Genomic DNA, 18,912 nt, shown 5'->3' with positions numbered 1-18,912 from the left:
ATGGATGTTTTTTTCCCAAACTTATCGATGGTATTGGCCAATGCCAATATTCTGCTAAAAAAAATACCATTGTTGGTCTTGGAAGGCTCCCAGGAGGAAGCTTTCAACAGAGTAAAACAATTGCTGCATTCCTCAAACCTGTTAGTGTACTTCGACCCATCTAAAGAACTGATAATGACCTGCGATACCTCGCCACATTGGTATTGGTGCAGTGTTGTCCCATGAGATGGATGGTTGCTCTGAAAGGCCGATGAGTATGTTTTGAGAACGCTCTGAGAGATGGACAATGGCTACTCACAAATCAAGAATGAAAAATAGCCTTCGGCATCAAGAAATTTCACCAGTACTTACATGATAGACACTTTACCATCGTTCCTCACCACAGACCGCTCTTGGGTCTCTTCAAAGAGGTCAAGGCTATCCCACCAATCACCTTGACACAAATTCAATGATGGGCATTAATTCTCGCCTCCTATGAATATGCTTTCAAGCACCGACCTGGAACACACATAATGAATGAGGATGCCCTTAGTCACCTACCCTTGCAAGAAAGTATCACGTGTACTCCAGTGCCACAAGTTATAATCATGGCATTAAATATTTTAGACTAATTGCCAATCTTTGTGAAGCAGATCAAGAATTGAACCAATCGAGATCCACTTCTGTCCAAAATTTTAAAAATCATTATACGATGGGTACATTTCTGAGGAAATGAAACCATTCTTTACCTGGAAGGATGAATTGGCGTTGTCAGGATGGTATCATCCTCTGGGGAGAAAGAGTAGTCATTCCTGTACCAGACAGAGAGCAGCGTAGCCACCTAAAATGGCCGATTCCCTATTAATTTGGCCAAAACCCGATTTAAAATGACTAACCGAAAAGGCTGATGGGAAAAGCAGCCAACAGGACACAAACGGACAGCTGCAGACAGAATAGCGTATTCGGCTCTGGGGAAGTCGGCCCAGATCGATACTCAAGACTATTAGCAGCACATCAACCCAGACATCTGCAGTTTAATCGGCTATCCCCGGGAACAATTGCAACATATTAGCAATTGAATGCCGGGCCAGACCCGTCAGCGCCTGCAGTGGCTGAAACAAAGACAGGTGAACGACCACCCCCCGATCGAGGAATCGCCCCATTATTGGAGCATATCGAACCCAGTGATTGGGAACAAGTCCAATCACTTGGGACTCAGGGTCAAGGGCCGCCCCGAGAGGCGGGAAGCCCCTGGGCCCTATAAATTCAGGGGCCAAGTTCAGATCGCTCTCTCTCTCCCTTCTTCACCTGCTCACAACCTTTGCAAGAACATCGACCAGAAACTGTAAGTTTGACTCCAGCGATCGCTACTCGATAGAGATTCCTAGCCATCGACCCGTATCAGCCTTTTGAATCCCGCAGGCCAGATCCAATTCGATAAACCATTCGTTTCCCTGACCTGGTGGACCATCTCCTAAAGTTAAGTATTGGCCAGTAGTGGTAGGTTTTGATATAGATAGTAGGATTATTGTGTAAGTGTTGATTGCTGTACATAATAAATGACCGTTGATTTCAACCTTACTAAGCGGTGTGCTGACTTATTAAACATAACTCGAGCTTGAACCACGTGGTGGTATCAGAAAGATACCTGCCGACTCGTGAGCAAAGGTGACATAATCAGAGCTAATAAACTAAGGCTAAAAAGAGCAACAGCAGCTACTAACTGATTGACACAGTGCTTATCCTGGATCTCCAAGGTGAAGATACATGCCAGGAGTTGCGTGGTGGCCTGGTATTGATATCGAGAAACTAGTCAAGCACTGTCATCAGTGGCAACTGCAACAAAATTTTCCTTCTGCAGCCCCTTACATCCTTGGGAATGGCCTGGTCATGGGTAAGAATCTTGTGGTCTATTCCTGAGCACACTGTTTTTACTGGTGATTGAATTTTTTCTTGCGGAGGGTTGAGAGACTTTGGAATTGCTTGTCACATAGAGCTGTGGGGGCAGCGTCCTTGTGTTTACTTATGGCTTAGAGATAGATAGATTCTTGATCAACAAGGGAATCAAGGGTTACAGGGAAAGGACAAGAAAGTGGACACGAGGAATATTGGATCAGTCAAGATCCTATTGAATGGCTAAGCAGGCTCGAGGACCGCTGAACAGCCCCCTCCTGTTCCTATTTCTTCTGATCTTATGATGTACACTCTAAATAGTTGGACATTTTTGAGGTGAAGTCAGCTACATTGCGTGCTCCCTTTGAAAGATTACACCAATGCTTTACAACTCATGGATTACCTGAAGTTATGGTATCAGACAATGGAACCATATTCCCAATGCAGAGTTTGAAAACTTCACTGCTCTCAACGGTATTAAACACATTAGAACTGTGCCTCACCACCCAACATCAAATGGACTAACTGAGAGAGCTGTGCAAACTTTTAAGTCTGGTCTAAAGAAAATTGTGATTTGATTTATTGTCACATGTACCAAAGTACAGTGAAAAGTATTTTTCTGCGGTCGAGGGAACGTACACAGTACGTACATAGTAGACAAAAGAATAATCAGCAGAGAACATTGACAAATGGTACATCGACAAACAGTGATTGGTTACAGTGCAGAACAAGGGGCCAAACAAAGCAAATACATGAGCAAGAGCAGCACAGGGCGTCGTGAATAGTGTTCTTACAGGGAACAGATCAGTCCGAGGGGGAGTCATTGAGGAGTCTTGTAGCTGTGGGAAAGAAGCTGTTCCTATGTCTGGATGTGCGGGTCTTCAAACTCCTGTACCTTCTGCCTGATGGAAGGGTCTGGAAGAAGGCAATGCCTAGGTGGGAGGGGTCTCTGATAACGCTATCGGTCTTCCTGAGGCAGCAGCAGGTGAATACAGAATCAATGTGGGGGTGGCAGGATTGTGTGATGCGCTGGGCTGAGTTCACCACCCTCTACAGTTTCTTGCGATCTTGGACCGAGCAGTTGCCAAACCAGGCTGTGATGCAGCCGGATAGGATGCTCTCTATTGCACATCTGTAGAAGTTTCAGGAGGAACCTTGGAAACCAAAGTCCCACGATTTCACCTTAGTTATCGTACCACTCCACATGCAACACTGGGAGTTCCACTAGCAGAACTGCAAATGAGATGTTGACTTAGCAAGATCAGTTATGGTAAGTGAAGCTGTATATGGGCGAAACTGCAATAGTGAATCAAGTTGGATCGCCAAGATTATTCGGCAGAATTTTCCATTCCTGAGACTATGGAGTTCCATGATAGCAAAACTGGTCCTGCACCTGGACCGTTACTGTTAAAGGGCCAGCACCAGCGCCACATGGAACACAATCGATTCCAATGAAAAATGGTGCCAGCTTCACCAGATTCATGATTGGCATTTGGGAGGCTGACGAGCTGCAGCCGCATAATACACATTACAATCTCCACACATACTCATTCCAGCCAACAAGATGGCACTGGTTGCGCTGGTGCATGCCCATCCTGCTGATGGGTCAGCTGGGGACAGAGGACACCTAAGGGTGCCCTGTGGGACATCCAAATGATATGTGGCCCTAAGCTCACAGTGGGCAGTCAGTGGCGTGACCAGCTGCATACCTGCCTTGCAGGTATCAGCAATGTTGTTCCATGCCCCGTCCACCCCGACCCCACAGCCCACCCTCCCCCCGCTACTCCAGCTGACCAGCGGCACAACTGTCAGCAAACTATGGCGATGTTGGACACTTTCGTACCCCCTCTCCCTCATCAGCCACGGCGCCGGTTTCAAGGTTTTTATGAGCACAAGTGAACCCCGCCGTCGGGAATTCAGCCCATCGGAGGCGGAGAATCGTGGTGGCCCTGGAGAATACCGGGTCAGTCCCGCTAATGATATGCAAACGCGTTTACTGTATGTGTGTTCTGGAACGCATTGGCGCCGCTGTCGACGCAACAGAGAATTGCGATTTGGCGTCAAATAAGCCCCCCCCCCCCCCCCCCCACGATTTTGCTGTTGGAACCGATTCTCCGCCCAATCGCATTTGCCGATTTCGGCGTCAGCCAATGGAGAATCCTGTCCATTGTCTTTCAGATTGGACCTCTTTCACACCAAGGGGACATGGAGGGACTGATCGTTTGTAAACACATGACCCACTTGAGTAGAGAGACACTCCAGCAGTCAGTGCTGCCATCAAGAAATGTTTCTGAATTTGTAAACACCAAAGTACCTGATCGACCTGTTATTAACGTAACCAATATCGCCTTGGCAAAAAATAGTGATGTACTGCCTGTGCTGTTATTGCTGTCAACGCAATCCTGGGAAAGCACCCCAGACAACAGATTACACTGTTCGACAAGGGTCGTGAAGCCGCTGAAAGACTCGATTTATGATCGTCCAACTCATGCATATAACTTTAAGTTAGAATTTAGGGCTAAATAAATTAGTTATTGAAGATTGTCCAAAAGGAGAAGGGATGTGGTGATTGTTCCTTGAAGAGCAACACAGAGTAAAGGTCACCTGGCCTGAGTGATCAATCAGGTCTCAAGATTGGGGAATTTCCCAAAGGGGAGGGGTTCTCCTAGTTGTGAGGACCACGAAGAATCCAGCACGAGTTTCAAGGATACAAGAAATAACATTTATATATACACAACTTGCTGCTTACTCCTTCCTGCTAGTTCCAAACTGGCCAGCTTTATTTATACAGGGAGACTGCTAATGATTTTTCTGCCCCCCTCATTGGGGAAGCTCATACTCCCACAGGATTGTGGGATTGTCATTAGTCCCCAGCCAATGGTAAGCAGGCAGGTTATAACATCCCTCCCCCCCGAAGTCCAAGGAATCCACCGAGGACCCTGGCGAAGGACTCGTTTTGCTGCAGGCCGGACACCATTTGCACGAGGCGCTGGATCGGGCAGCGTGTAATGAAACGGAGACCGGCGCTTCCGTGATGAACGGCGTAACGGTTGTACACCACGGCCCGTGGGCCCGAGGATTCCCCCTCTGATACGTCCTGTGTCTCCATCTTGGAGTCAGAGTCTGCTGCCTCTGTCATCTCGGCGTCTCTATCTCTACGCGGTTCTGTAACAACCTGCGCAGTCTTTGAGTGAGGCACCAGAGGAAGATTGTGAAGACTACTTTCCATTGTCTCTGGTCTCTGCGGCTGTAGAAGTGATCTCTGGGGGCGGGGAATCTTTGGAAGGGATAGCCTTCTGGACCGAACGTGGTCTACATGTTTGCGCTGGAGACGACCCTGGGCTTGCACCTGGTAAGATATAGGGGCCATTTGGCGAAAGATTACGCCAGGGACCCACTGGGCACCCCCAGCAAAATTTCGAACGAACACTGGGTCACCGGGTGCAAACTGCCGAATTGGCCGATGCCGAGAAAAACCAGGGGCGCATTCTCCGACCCCCCCAGCGGGTCGGAGAATGGCCGTTGGCCGCCGTGAATCGGGCTGCGCCGGTTGGCGGGCCCCCCCGCTCGATTCTCCGGCCCGGATGGGCCAAAGTCCTGCCGATAAATTGCCTGTCCCGCCGGCGTAAATTAGAGTAGCTATTTACCGGCGGGACGAGGCGGCGTGGGCGGGCTCCGGGGTCCTGGGGTGGTGGGGGGGACGCGGAGCGATCTGACCCCGGGGTGTGCCCCCACGGAGGCCTGGGCTGCGATCGGGGCCCACCAATCAGCGGGCGGGCCTGTGCCGTGGGGGCACTCTTTCCCCTCCGCCTCCGCAACGGTCTCCACCATGGCGGAGGCAGAATAGACTCTCCCCACTGCGCATGCGCGGGAAACTGTCAGCGCCTGCTGACGCTCCCGCGCATGCGCCGCCCCGACATGTCATTTCCGCGCCAGCTGGCGGGGCAACAAAGGCCGTTTCCGCCAGCTGGCGGGGCGGAAATCCCACCGTCGCCGGCCGAGCCCCTCAATGTTGGGGCTCGGCCCCCAAAGATGCGGAGCATTCCGCACCTTTGGGGCGGCGCGATGCCCGTCTGATTGGCGCCGTTTTGGGCGCCAGTCGGCGGACATCGCACCGTTTGGGGAGAATTTCGCCCCCTGTCCCTGCCGTTCTGGTGGGCGGCGTACTTTTGCGCCAATGTCCGGGAAAACCATACTAAGGCGGGTGCGAAGTCTCCGGCCCATTAGGAGTTTTGCGGGAGCATCCCCAGTCACCGCATGGGGGATGGTTCTATATGAAAACAAAAAGCTAGCCAGTCTCGTGTCCATTGACCCGGAAGACTGCTTTTTTAGGCCTCGTTTGAATATCTGCACTGCGCGCTCCGCCAACCCATTTGAAGCCGGATGGTAAGGGGCAGTGCGGATATGGCGTATGCCGTTCATCTTCATGAACCTCGCAAACTCCTCACTCGTGAATGGAGTGTCGTTATCCGTGACCAGCACCTCGGGGAGGCCATGTATACTAAAAGACAAACCCATCTGCTCATTCTCAATTGTTGCGCAGGACGTTGTGCCTAGCATCTTATGCACCTCTAGCCATTTAGACTGGGCGTCGATTAATAAGAGGAACATGGATCCTTAAAAAGGGCTGGCGAAATCCGCATGCAAGCGTGCCCAAGGCCGCCCTGGCCATTCCCAGTGATGTAGGGGTGCGGCCGGCAGAAGCTTCTGATGCTCCTGACAAATGGAGCAGTTTTGGGCCACCTGCTCAATGTCAGCGTCGAGGCCTGGCCACCAAACATAACTCCGGGCCAACATTTTCAGTTTGGTCACACCTGGATGCCTATTGTGCAAGTCTCTTCGTATTAGCTCCTGTCCTTTGTCCGGGACAATCACACGCGTCCCCCACAAGAGGATGCCGTCTGCCACGCTGAATTCTGACAGCTTGTAGGAAAATGCCCGCAACTCACCTGGGAGCTGTCTATGCTGCCCACCATACAGGACTATGTGTCGAACCTTTGACAGGACTGGCTCCGTCTGGGTCCACTCACGGATCGGTGATGCTGTGACAGCCAAGGTGTCCATAAAATTTAGGGTTACAACCACCTCACCAGTCGTGGGGGTCGACATGGGGCCGGTCGATAAAGGCATTTGCTATCTGCGTCCCTGGCTTGCGCTCCAGAGAATACTCGTAAGCAGCGAGCAACAAAGCCCAGCGCTGGATCCGTGCGGAAGCAATGGGCGGTATTGGCTTATCCACTCTGAAAAGTCCCAGCAGAAGTGGAGGCCATACACGTACTGGTGGAAACGTTTCACTGCAAAGACCACTGGCAGGCCCTCCTTCTCGATCTGCGTGTACTTTTTTTCCGCTGCAGTCAATGTGCGGGAGGCGAAAGCTATCGCCCTCTTGGCCCCGTTCTCCCTCTTGTGGGACAGGACAGCCCCAATACCATACGGGGATGCATCACATGTGACGAGCAAAGGCTTTCCAGGATCATAGTGGGTTAGTAATCCAAACGACGACAATTGTTGTTTTATCCGCCGGAAAGCGGTTTCCAAACCCAGGTGTGATTTTTCTTTAGCAGAAGATGCAACGGGGCCAGCGTAGTTGCCAGATTGGGGAGGAACATCCCGTAATAGTTTACGAGGCCGAGAAAAGAACGAAGATGCGAAGTGTCAGTCGGGGCGGGGGACTGTTGAATCGCGCGCACCTTCTCTGCGACGGGGTGCAAACCTTCACGGTCCACCCGATAACCCAGGTAGATTACTTCCTTCGCCTGAAATACGCACTTTGTGCGACGTAATCGGACTCCATCCTCCGAAAAGCGTCGAAGGACAGCCTCCAGATTTTCCAAATGTTCCTGCTCCGACGTCCCTGTGATCAAAACGTCATCTAAGTAGACAGCGACACACGGTAAACCTCTCAAAATGTCCTCCATAACGCGTTGAAAAATAGCGCAGGCAGAGGATACTCCAAAGGGAAAACATGAATATTCATATAGGTCCCGGTGTGTATTAATCGTTACATTTGGTCGGGAGACAGGGTCCAGCTCCAACTGTAGGTAGGTGTGACTCATATCTAATATTGCGAACGAGTGTCCACCTGCAAGCTTTGCGTAGAGATCCTCTATGCGAGGCATTGGATATCGGTCGAGTCGGGAAGCCATATTCACTGCCCAGTCAGCGAAACGGACAGGCCTGATAATACCCAAAGTTTCCAAACGAGTGAGCTCCCCTTCTACCTTCTCGAGCAAGGCGTAAGGCACCGGGCGTGCCCGGAAATAGCTAGGCGTGGCTCCTGGTTCGACTTGGATACGGGCTTTTATTTTCCCCAAACCAGGCTGGAATACATCTGGGTATCGTCCTAGCACCTCAGTCAACCCTCCAGAAACTGTTTGGAAGATGTGCTGCCACTGCAAGCGCAAATGGTGCAACCAGTCCCGACCCAACAGGCTGGGCCCATGGCCGCGCACCATGATAAGTGGGAAACGCCCATCCTGGCGTTCATAAACAACAGGGGTCATCGTAGTTCCTGCGATGTCCAATGGTTCACCCGTGTAGGTGGCCAACCTGGCCTGTGTGTCGGTTAATGTAAGGGTCTGTATACCCTACTTGATGCGGTTGAATGTTCTCTGGGCGATCACGGAGACCGCTACGCCAATGTCCAACTCCATCTCGAGCGGGTGACCATTGACCCATACTGTCACCTTAATGGGGGCCACACAGGGAGCTGCCACACAATGCAGCTGCACGCAGTCATCCTCCGTCTCCACGTCCTCAGGAGTAGTCGCCGCAGGTTCATCCACATGGTAGGTACGGTCCCTGGGCTGGTCCCAGTTTCAGTCAGAACGACGGCGCCTCTGGCGCCCCCAGGACCGGCGTCCGCGACGAGGTCGGCGCCTACAAGTCTGACACGGACATGGCTCCTCATCCATTGGTTCTGGAGACGGCTCCCTTCGGGTAGGAATGTCCGACAGCCACTGGCGTCGATCCGGACGTCGTCTCGCCCAAGGTACCGCAGGAGTGCGGGGGGCACATTTTCGGACAGAAGGGGTTGCGCCCCAAGGCGTGCACTTCCATTCCCTGTATCTCCTGCACTCCTCGTTCTGCGCTCTCCCGGGACAATACTATTTGAATGGCCTGTTGAAAAGTCAATGTTGGCTGAGCTAACAACTTTCTCTGGTTGTCGCATTGTTAATACCACAAACCAAATGATCATGTAACATTTCTGACAAGGTCTCACCATAGTCACAGTACTCCGCAATCCTGCATAGCCTGGATAGAAAATCAGCAAGGGGTTCTCCTGGGGTCCTCTCAGCAGTATTAAACCGGTAACGTTGGACTATCGTGGACAGTGCTGGGTTAAAATGCTGCCCCACTAAATTCGCCAGCAGCAGCAGCAGGAGCAGGAGCAGGAGCAGGAGCAGGAGCAGGAGCAGGAGCAGGAGCAGGAGCAGGAGCAGGAGCAGGAGCAGGAGCAGGAGCAGGAGCAGGAGCAGGAACTATCGTGGACGGGGCTGCCCCCACTAAATTCATCAGCGGCGGCCACCTCGCTTGCTGCTTACTCCTTCCTGCTAGTTCCAAACTGGCCAGCTTTATTTATACAGGGACACTGCTAATGATTTCTCCGCCCCCTCATTGGGGAAGCTCATACTCCCACAGGATTGTGGGATTGTCATTAGTCCCCAGCCAATGGTAAGCAGGCAGGTTATAACACCGAGGCAGAGGTATTTTTTGAACTAGCTGCAAAAATGCTCTTGAACATCACTATATAAATCTCTTTTTGTTCATTAATGAAGTCTCTGAAAGTGCATCATTACACCACTCAAAGTGCCTTTGCAGTACCTTTTTGTCTCGACAGCTAGTGAACCTCAGTGTGAAATCACAACACATCATGAGCAGACCCCATGCCTGCACACAGGTTTGCAAGCAGATGTGCACAAATTGGGTGAGGTTTAATTGTAATTCACAATTAATGTGAGCTATTCCAATACTGTACCGGCCCTGTGCTCAGTTCTTCAGTTGCTAATTGTTCCTTGTGAATCATGCAGTAAGTTCAAACAGCAGATGGAGAAATTCTCTTTACCAAGGCATGCAAGCCTGACTTGTGGCCTGGGACCACAATAGATGGTACATCATCAAAATTTAACCATTCGATCCCAGTGCATATTTTTCCCCTCTAACACATTGAATATTCCCTTTGTTGTTTTGTGGTCAGGAATCAAGAGACAAAACAGAATGTATACTATTCTGCCATATGTAGTGCACATAAGCCAACGATGATTGCAGGTAAAATCAATGTTTCTGCAATCATGTGAGGCTTCTTTGCCCTTGCAATCACTTCAAACAATGCTCTTTGAGCATGTTCGGACATAGTAATGGTCCTCTTTAGCTGACCTTGTTGCTGCAAAAGCTCCTCTTCTCAAAGTTGGACAATGATTGTGGTTTCCTGACATATTCCTTGTGAATGCTCTCCAAGTGCTGTTTAATCTTATTTGGCTTGTTACTTTCGTCTAGTTAGACATTGGACGCAAATTAGGCATTTTGGTATTTCTTCTGATGTGGTTAAAATGCTCATGAACCTATTCTCAAGGAAACCCTCAAGGTGTTTTTGAGCATAGAACATAGAACGATACAGCGCAGTACAGGCCCTTCGGCCCACGATGTTGCACCGACATGGGAAGTCAAAAAACAAAAGCCATCTAACCTACACTATGCCATTATCATCCATATGCTTATCCAATAAACTTTTAAATGCCCTCAATGTTGGCGAGTTCACTACTGTTGCAGGTAGGGCATTCCACGGCCTCACCACTCTTTGCGTAAAGAACCTACCTCTGACCTCTGTCCTATATCTATTACCCCTCAGTTTAAGGCTATGTCCCCTCGTGCTAGCCATTTCCATCCGCGGGAGAAGGCTCTCACTGTCCACCCTATCTAACCCTCTGATCATTTTGTATGCCTCTATTAAGTCTCCTCTTAACCTTCTTCTCTCTAACGAAAACAACCTCAAGTCCATCAGCCTTTCCTCATAAGATTTTCCCTCCATACCAGGCAACATCCTGGTAAATCTCCTCTGCACCCGTTCCAAAGCTTCCACGTCCTTCCTATAATGAGGTGACCAGAACTGTACGCAATACTCCAAATGCGGCCGTACCAGAGTTTTGTACAGCTGCAACATGACCTCATGACTCCGGAACTCAATCCCTCTACCAATAAAGGCCAACACACCATAGGCCTTCTTCACAACCCTATCAACCTGGGTGGCAACTTTCAGGGATCTATGTACATGGACACCTAGACCCCTCTGCTCATCCACACTTCCAAGAATGTTACCATTAGCCAAATATTCCGCATTCCTGTTATTCCTTCCAAAGTGAATCACCTCACACTTCTCTACATTAAACTCCATTTGCCACCTCTCAGCCCAGCTCTGCAGCTTATCTATGTCCCTCTGTAACCTGCAACATCCTTCCGCACTGTCGACAACACCACCGACTTTAGTGTCGTCTGCAAATTTACTCACCCACCCTTCTGCGCCCTCCTCTAGGTCATTTATAAAAATGACAAACAGCAACGGCCCCAGAACAGATCCTTGTGGTACGCCACTTGTAACTGAACTCCATTCTGAACATTTCCCATCAATTTCTTACTTTCTTGTTTTTAATTTGTAATAGAGTCAGACGGCTCGTTCTGGAGATAAAGCTCTGCATAAAAAAATTGTCTATGGTGTTAAATGCAAGTTGCTGTTCTTGCAAAAAACAAGTTCATGGTTTCTCTGTTTCAGAATATAACTTTTAGTTTTAGGAATTAAAGTTTTAATTGTGGAAAATTAGGGAAATTCTGATTGAAAATGAAACGCCTGAAGTAACTGCAAGCTTGGAATGTAGTACACTTAAAAGGTTACACTTGAAAAAGGTTGGGGCCATCAGCATCTAGAAAGGTAATACCATAAACAGCAGGGATCTTGGCTTTATCTTTGTAATGATGCTGGTAAGTCTTGGAAGCATTGTCCTGCTTTTGTTAGCAGTATAATTTATCCATTAGTTTTCCCTGAATCAAGAAAAACTTTGGAATTAAAAAGTAGTTCATTAGCATTTCTACCTGTGATCAGGCAGTGTGTGTCGCATTGCTTTTGAGATAGTGATTTAAAGTAGAACCTTGGTTTGAAGGTTCTTTTGTTTAATTTATCTGTGGGTGTGAGTGTGTTTGCTGACAGAAGCAGGCATTTCAATTGAGTTTGTCAGGGAAAGCCAGTTGAAAAATTTGCTCCAAAGTGCAACTGAGGAAACTGAATGCACACTTGGAGTTTGGTCGGTAGGGCAGTTCGATGAAAAGGGGAAGGAGGTGCTTGTCTCCTCTCTCTATCTCTCACTTGTAGGACTTAGTTGCTACTCTACTACCTGGAAAGGAGCTTACTGTTTGGTGAATATCTGATAAGTGGGTAATTTATTCCAACCCAAAGATTTAAAACAGTACACAAATTGGTGGCGAAGTTAATAAAATACATAATAAAGCAAATAATATAAGTGATTATTTAAAACACATTAAGGATGGCAGGACAGGTGAGGTGTCAAGATTGTGGGAGTTCCTGGATGTCAGTGGAGTCCAGGAAGACACGTCTGCAGCAACTGTTTGTGGCTCAAGGAAATGTCAGCTTAGAGTCATTGTTCTGGAGGCTAAGCTGAAGACAGAGTGACACATCAGGGAGGGGCAAAGTTACTTGGATGTTTTGGAGCAGATGAAAGTCACACCATTTCTGATAGGGTTTTCTCATTTGGTCGGTGGCCAGGGACATAAGGGTGTGATGGACTGAGGCAGGTAAGGGAACCCAGAAGGTTGGTGTGTCAGCCTTCGAGAGCGGGAGCTGCAAGGTGGATGAGCAAACTGATCATGGCACTATGATACAGAAAGCCGTTCAAGCGGGGACAACAAAAAGGGATGTACTTGCAGTAGGGGACGGTATAGTGAGGGAGATTGACACTGTTCTCTGCAGCAAAGAGCAGGAGTCCAGATAAATGTGATGCTTGCCCGGTGCCAGGATTTGTGACAGGCTAGAGAGGAATTTGCACTGGGAGGGGGATGACCCTGGTCCATGTAAATACCAATAAGCTGGGTAGAGCTGGGAAAGAGGTTCTGCATAGACATTACGAGGGGCTAGGCATCAAATTTAAAAGCAGAACCTCAAAGTTTATCATCTCTGGATTATTACCTGAGCCATGTGAAAATTGGCATACGGTACTTAAAATTAAAGTGATGAAAACTTGGCTCAAAGAGTGGTGTTAGAAAAGTGGATTTGGGGAGCACTGGCACCAGGGGAAAGCGGGGGCTATTCCATTGGGACGGACTACACCTGAACTATGCTGGAATAATAACAAGGGAATTAGAGCGGGTTTTTAATTAAATAATGGGGGCAAGGGATCGAATGGGGAAAGATGTGTTGTATCAAAGAGTAGAGTCAAGACAGTAGAGAGAAAAATAGTAACATGGGAAATGAGGAGCAGAGAATGGCAGGAAGTGACAGAGAGAAATGCACCAAGAATCAGTTCTAGATGATATGAGATGACAAAAAGACAAATGGATCTATATCTGAACGCACATAACACTCATAACAAAGTAAATGAGTTGAAAGTGCATAGTGAAGTAAATAAATAATCTGATAGCCATTCCAGAATAGGAAGCTTGGGGGGGGGGGAGCGCCGATAATCAAAAATGGCATAGGTGCAATAGTTCGAGATAACTTTGGTTCAGGAGATCAGGAGTTGGATTCTCCGCCACTGGTAGCGGAGTTCCCGATGCAGCGGGGAATCCAATGGCGGGCAGAAAACAGATGCTCAGGTCCCCCGCTGACTTCGGGATTGAGGTTTGCTCCCAGCACCCGTGGAGAATGCAAATGGATCATTATGACCCATTTGCATCCTATTAACCAGCTGGGCACCATATTCTCTGATCCCGTGTGATTCTTCGGTCTTCCCTGGCCTGGGAATCACATAGATGAGAATTGGTGCAGGTCTTGACAAACATTTTTCTGATGCAGTGAACCTTGCAGTGGGCCAAGGGGGCAACTCTTTTAAGGAGTTGCCCCTGAAGTACATTTGAGAGCATCCCTTCCCTCCCCCACAATGCAAGACTTGGTCCCCCCAATTAGAAAGACTCCCTGATTAGAGAACCCCCAATTATGGAGATTCCTACTTCGGGAGACCCCCACCGGAAGCTCCCTAATTAGAGGGACCTGCACCTGAGACCTCCCATAAGAAAAACCCCTGCCTGGAAGTACCCCATAAGAGAGATCGCTGTCTGGAAGCTAGAGAGCAAGCCAGACAGAGGAAGTGAAGAAATAACTGCTTTAAAACTCACCTGTGACAAACACCTGCTGGCTCAGGCAGAGGAAACATCACCTGTCAATTCCTGCAAAGAGAAACCAGTCAGCTGGATTTAAACCCCCTTAACTTTTATGTTTCAGTTATGCAGGACATTAATGAGACAGCATCTTGAATAATGGGCGCGATCCCCGAAATGGAGACTAAGGGCGGGATTCTCCCCCCCGGGGGGGAGAATCACCGGGGCACCGCGTGAATCGCGCCACACCGCCCCGACCCCCGCACACGTTTCTCCCCCCCCCCCCGAAACCAGCGCCGCGCGAATCATGCTGGGCCGCTCGGAGAATCGCGGCGAGCGGCGATTCTCCGTCCCCAATGGGCCAAGTGGCCGCGCGTAAACGGCCTAGTCCCACCGGCGCCGTCCACTCCTGGTCGCTGTCGGCGGTACTTGTCGAGAAGGCTTAGGGGGCGGCCAGTGGGGGGGCGGGGTGGAAGGGGGCTCCGTTCCCGGGGGGGGGCCTCCGATGGGGTCAGGCCAGCGATCGGGGCTCACCGATCGGCGGACATGCCTCTCCCCCCCTACTTCCTTGCGCGACCGGCCCCAGAACCCCGGCGCCATGTTGGTGAGGGGCCGGAGCGCTCCGCGAGGTCACCGCGCATGCGTCAGTTGGCACTGGCGCCACTGCGCATGCGCTAGTTGGCGCCGGCCGAACTGCACATGCGCGGGACCCAAGTCTTTTACTTGGGTCCGCACCTTTGGGGGCCAAGCCCCAACATTGAGGGGCTAGGCCGGCGCCGGAGGGATTTCCGCCCCGCCAGCTGGCGGAAACGGCCTTTGTTGCCCCGCCAGCTGGCGCGGAAATGACATGTCGGGGCGGCGCATGCGCGGGAGCGTCAGCGGCCGCTGACAGTTTCCCGCGCATGTGCAGTGGGGAGAGTCTCTTCCGCCTCCGCCATGGTGGAGGCCGTTGCGGAGGCGGAAGGGAAAGAGTGCCCCCACGGCACAGGCCCGCCCGCGGATCGGTGGGCCCCGATCGCGGGCCAGGCCACCGTGGGGGCACCCCCCGGGGTCAGATCGCCCCGCGCCCCCCCCAGGACCCCGGAGCCCACCCACACCGCCTCGTCCCGCCGGTAAATAGGTACTCTAATTTACGCCGGCGGGACAGGCAATTTATTGGCGGGACTTCGGTCCATCCGGGCCGGAGAATCGAGCGGGGGGGCCCGCCAACCGGCGCGGCCCGATTCCCGCCCCCCCCCCCAATCTCCGGTACCGGAGACTTCAGCAACCGGCGGGGGCGGTATTCACGGTGGCCAATGGCCATTCTCCGACCCGCTGGGGGGTCGGAGAATGACGTCCATGATCCTGAACGGTATTGACAAGGTGGAAACTGAAAGGATGTTTCCACTTGTGGGCGAGTCCAGAACTAGGGGTACTGTTTTAAAATTAGGAGTCGTCCTTTTATGACAGAAATTAGAATAATTTTTTTCTCTGGGTTTGGGCGACTTTGGGACTCTGCCTCACTGGGAAGTGGGCTCGCTGAATATTTTTCAGGCAGAGGTAGTTTCTTGTTCTGCAAAAAAATCAAGGTTATTGCAGGGAGATAGGAATTTGGAATTTGAAAAATGAATGGATCAACCATGATCTTATTGAATGATGGAGCCTAGGGGCTGAATGATCTACTTCTGCTCCTATTTTGTGTGTTTGTATATATTGGAAGAAATTTACAGTGGTCCTCACAGAGCATTGTGGCAGAAAGCAGCCAACAGAATTAGCTTAGAAAGTTGTGGGAAGACAGTTGTACATCTGCCAGAAATCCGAAGAAGGACCTGAGATATCTCAGTCGTGAGGCTGGTAATGAAAAAGGTGGAGGATTGTGGAGCCAAAAAGCTACCCAGAGGGAAAAACTGTTTGGACCAGTTTTCCTATTTCACCATTTTATTGGTGTTCCATTTCATAGAAGTAATCTTATTTCCCCATTTTACTATTTTTTTCTTCTGGGTAATGGACGAACATCCCATAGAATCATAGAATTTACAGTGCAGAAGGAGGCCATTCGGCCTATCGAGTCTGCACCGACCCTTGGAAAGAGCACTCTACCCAAACCCACACCTCCGCCCTATCCCCTTAACCCTACCTAACCTTTTTGGACACTAAGGGAAATTTATCATGGCCAATCCACCTAACCTGCACATCTTTGGACTGTGGGAGGAAACCGGAACACCCGTAGGAAACCCACGCAGTCACGGGGAGAACGTGCAGACTCCGCACAGACAATGACCCAAGCCAGGAATTGAACTGCGACCCTGGAGCAGTGAAGCAACGGTGCTAACCACTGTGCTACCATGCTGAATTTTACAATGAAGTGTTTGTGGAAATACTAAGGAGAATTAAAGTAAATTAGGGAGGGCTGTAGCATACCTTTTGGTTGATCTTAAGGAAAAGTGAATGAACCTTCAAGGATTTGTAAAGTGAGAGAAACCTTACAGAAGGATAAACTGAGTTTATAACATAAGTCTTGATAAATTGTAGTAGTAAATATGTTTACTTTGTTTAAATATTTTTGATATATAATAAAGTTTGTTTTTGTTTAAAAACATGAACACATATAGTGTAGTACTGTTGGTTAATTGCTGCATGTTCAGATTGCTTCTTTAAATGTTACCAGTTCCGAATGGGATCGTAACACTTATAATTATCAATATGTTCCGTTCAGTTCCAGATTAGAGAAACACAATGCCAATGAGGGGTTCTGAAACTTTCGGCATAGGGGCTACTTCCTGCCTCACCCTCAATCCAACCCCCCAATTGCAGCATGACTTCCTCCCCCGCTCAATGATCTTCCAATCTGGATTCCCATTGTTTGATGTGGCCCTACCATTTGTGAAGTCTCTTGAAGGCACTCTCCCTCCCTCCCAGCGAACCAAGGATTAGAGAAAAATAACTAGGTGTGCTCATGGCAAGCACTGATGCTGCCCGTGTAGAGTTCAACCCCTCCCCTTCACTCACAGTATACCAGAGTCAGAACAAAAAGAAAAATGGCTGCGCATATCATGGGGCCTCGGAGTTGGTACCAGCGCTTTCCTGGCAGTCTCCCCTCAACAGTTTCCATTGCTGCCTGAGAGCTTGCTGCCTCAATTGCTTATCCTGTGACTCCACCCTGTGTCACGACCCACTGTTTGGGAACCACTGGACTTGAAGCTGTAACCTCCTGAAGCCTGAACCTCCAAAGCCAAGAGTGCTGGCACTAAGCCACATATGACATAGGAGATGGCTAGAATTGGACGATGATGAGCTCTTTGTGTTTGTTCTGTTCCAGGGACAGGATTGGTGAGACTGGAAGATGGAGATGATATCTGTGGTGGAAGAGTGGCAATTTTTCACAATTTTGTTTGGGGGACGGTTTGCAGCGATTACTGGGATCGACATGATGCACAAGTGGTGTGTCGGCAGCTCAATTGTGGGACGGCAATCCAGGCTACCACTGGAGCATCCTTTGGGCAGGGCAGCGGCCCAATCTGGTTAGATGAAGTACTCTGTGACGGGAGTGAGCCAAGACTCGATCAATGCGTGGCGGCACCCTGGAGCGAGACTAACTGTCGGCATAGCGAGGATGCTGGAGTTCAATGTTCAGGTAACTGTGTCCTAACCCATTGATAATTGGTACTGTCAGGCTGGAGATCTCACAGTCACATAGTATTGGATGAGGGAACAACTCCAGGCATGTGCAGTGTTGGTTGACTTTGTCCATTGTGGTGCAGAACCTTGTATACACACAAAACAGAAATTACACTGAAGGCTAGAAAAGACCCCAAGAGAGAGAAATTCCTCCGAGGCTAGAAGAGACTCCAGAGAGAGGTGATCTGGATCTCGCCCTCGCTGGGTGATTCACATATTTAAGTGACCCATTAGGCTCATTTAAATATGTCGACACCCGATTTTCCGAAGGCCCGGAAACGTGGACCAGATGTAACCGCACCTGGGAGGGTGGGAGACTTCTCCCAAGCCATTGGACGCCCCCGGGTGGTCGGGCTCTGGGCAGGGTGGTACCGGCACCTGGGCACCTTGGCACTGCCAGCCTAGCACTTTGGTGCTGTCACTTGTGCACTGCCAGGGCGCCGGGTGTCACTGCCAGGCTGGCAGGGGCACTTACAGGGTGCACGGTTGGTAGTGCCAGGTTGCCCATTCAAGGGATCGGGCGAGTGGGTGCCCTGTTCTTATGAGGTGGAGTGAGTAGGGGCTCGAGGACCCTCTAAGAAGTAAGTTGGGGCAGAGTGGGGGAGGGGGCAGGCTTTGGAGGCTGCGTTCGGGATTCTGAGGGAGGGGTCGAGCGATCGGGGCAGCATTTAAAAATAGCATGAGAGGAGGCTTATTTGGTAGCTCCCGCTTGTGGTGGACCTTGGGACCTTCTCCCCCGCTTTATGGGGGATTTGATAGGTAAAATTGGAGACTGGTGAGGTAGAGGAGAAGAATTCCCCACTAGTTTATGGAGTTGTGGACCAGATGTGGTCTGCAAAGGAGAGATTGTTGGGCAAAGAAGGGAGTGGAGTCTGCAGCACAGGAAAGCATGGCAGAGGCTCAGGGACTCGCATTCCCGGCCCAGTGGTCAACGGAGCAGCTGGTGAAATTCCTTCAGGAGAGCTTCGTCAAGCAAAGGCACGGGTATCTGGACCCGATTAAGACGGGGATTGACCCGGTGGATCAAAGATTGGAAGCCCAGGGACTGGCGATCCAGAAGGTGGA

At 50.1% G+C, this 18,912-nt stretch overlaps 1 protein-coding gene across 1 annotated transcript in view; it reads left to right on the top strand.

Annotated features, from left to right (window-relative positions):
* LOC140408489 (scavenger receptor cysteine-rich domain-containing protein DMBT1-like) overlaps positions 1-18,912 on the top strand; it is a 231,948-nt gene that overhangs the window by 156,362 nt on the left and 56,674 nt on the right. Inside the window, exon 6 of the mRNA XM_072495741.1 lies at positions 17,489-17,803. Coding sequence (XP_072351842.1) covers positions 17,489-17,803 — 315 coding nt within the window. The remainder of the gene's footprint in view (positions 1-17,488; positions 17,804-18,912) is intronic.

Source organism: Scyliorhinus torazame, chromosome 3 (assembly GCF_047496885.1).
Source record: "Scyliorhinus torazame isolate Kashiwa2021f chromosome 3, sScyTor2.1, whole genome shotgun sequence".
In the NCBI taxonomy this organism is placed as follows: domain Eukaryota; kingdom Metazoa; phylum Chordata; class Chondrichthyes; order Carcharhiniformes; family Scyliorhinidae; genus Scyliorhinus; species Scyliorhinus torazame.
This window is presented reverse-complemented; position numbering and strand designations above follow the sequence as displayed.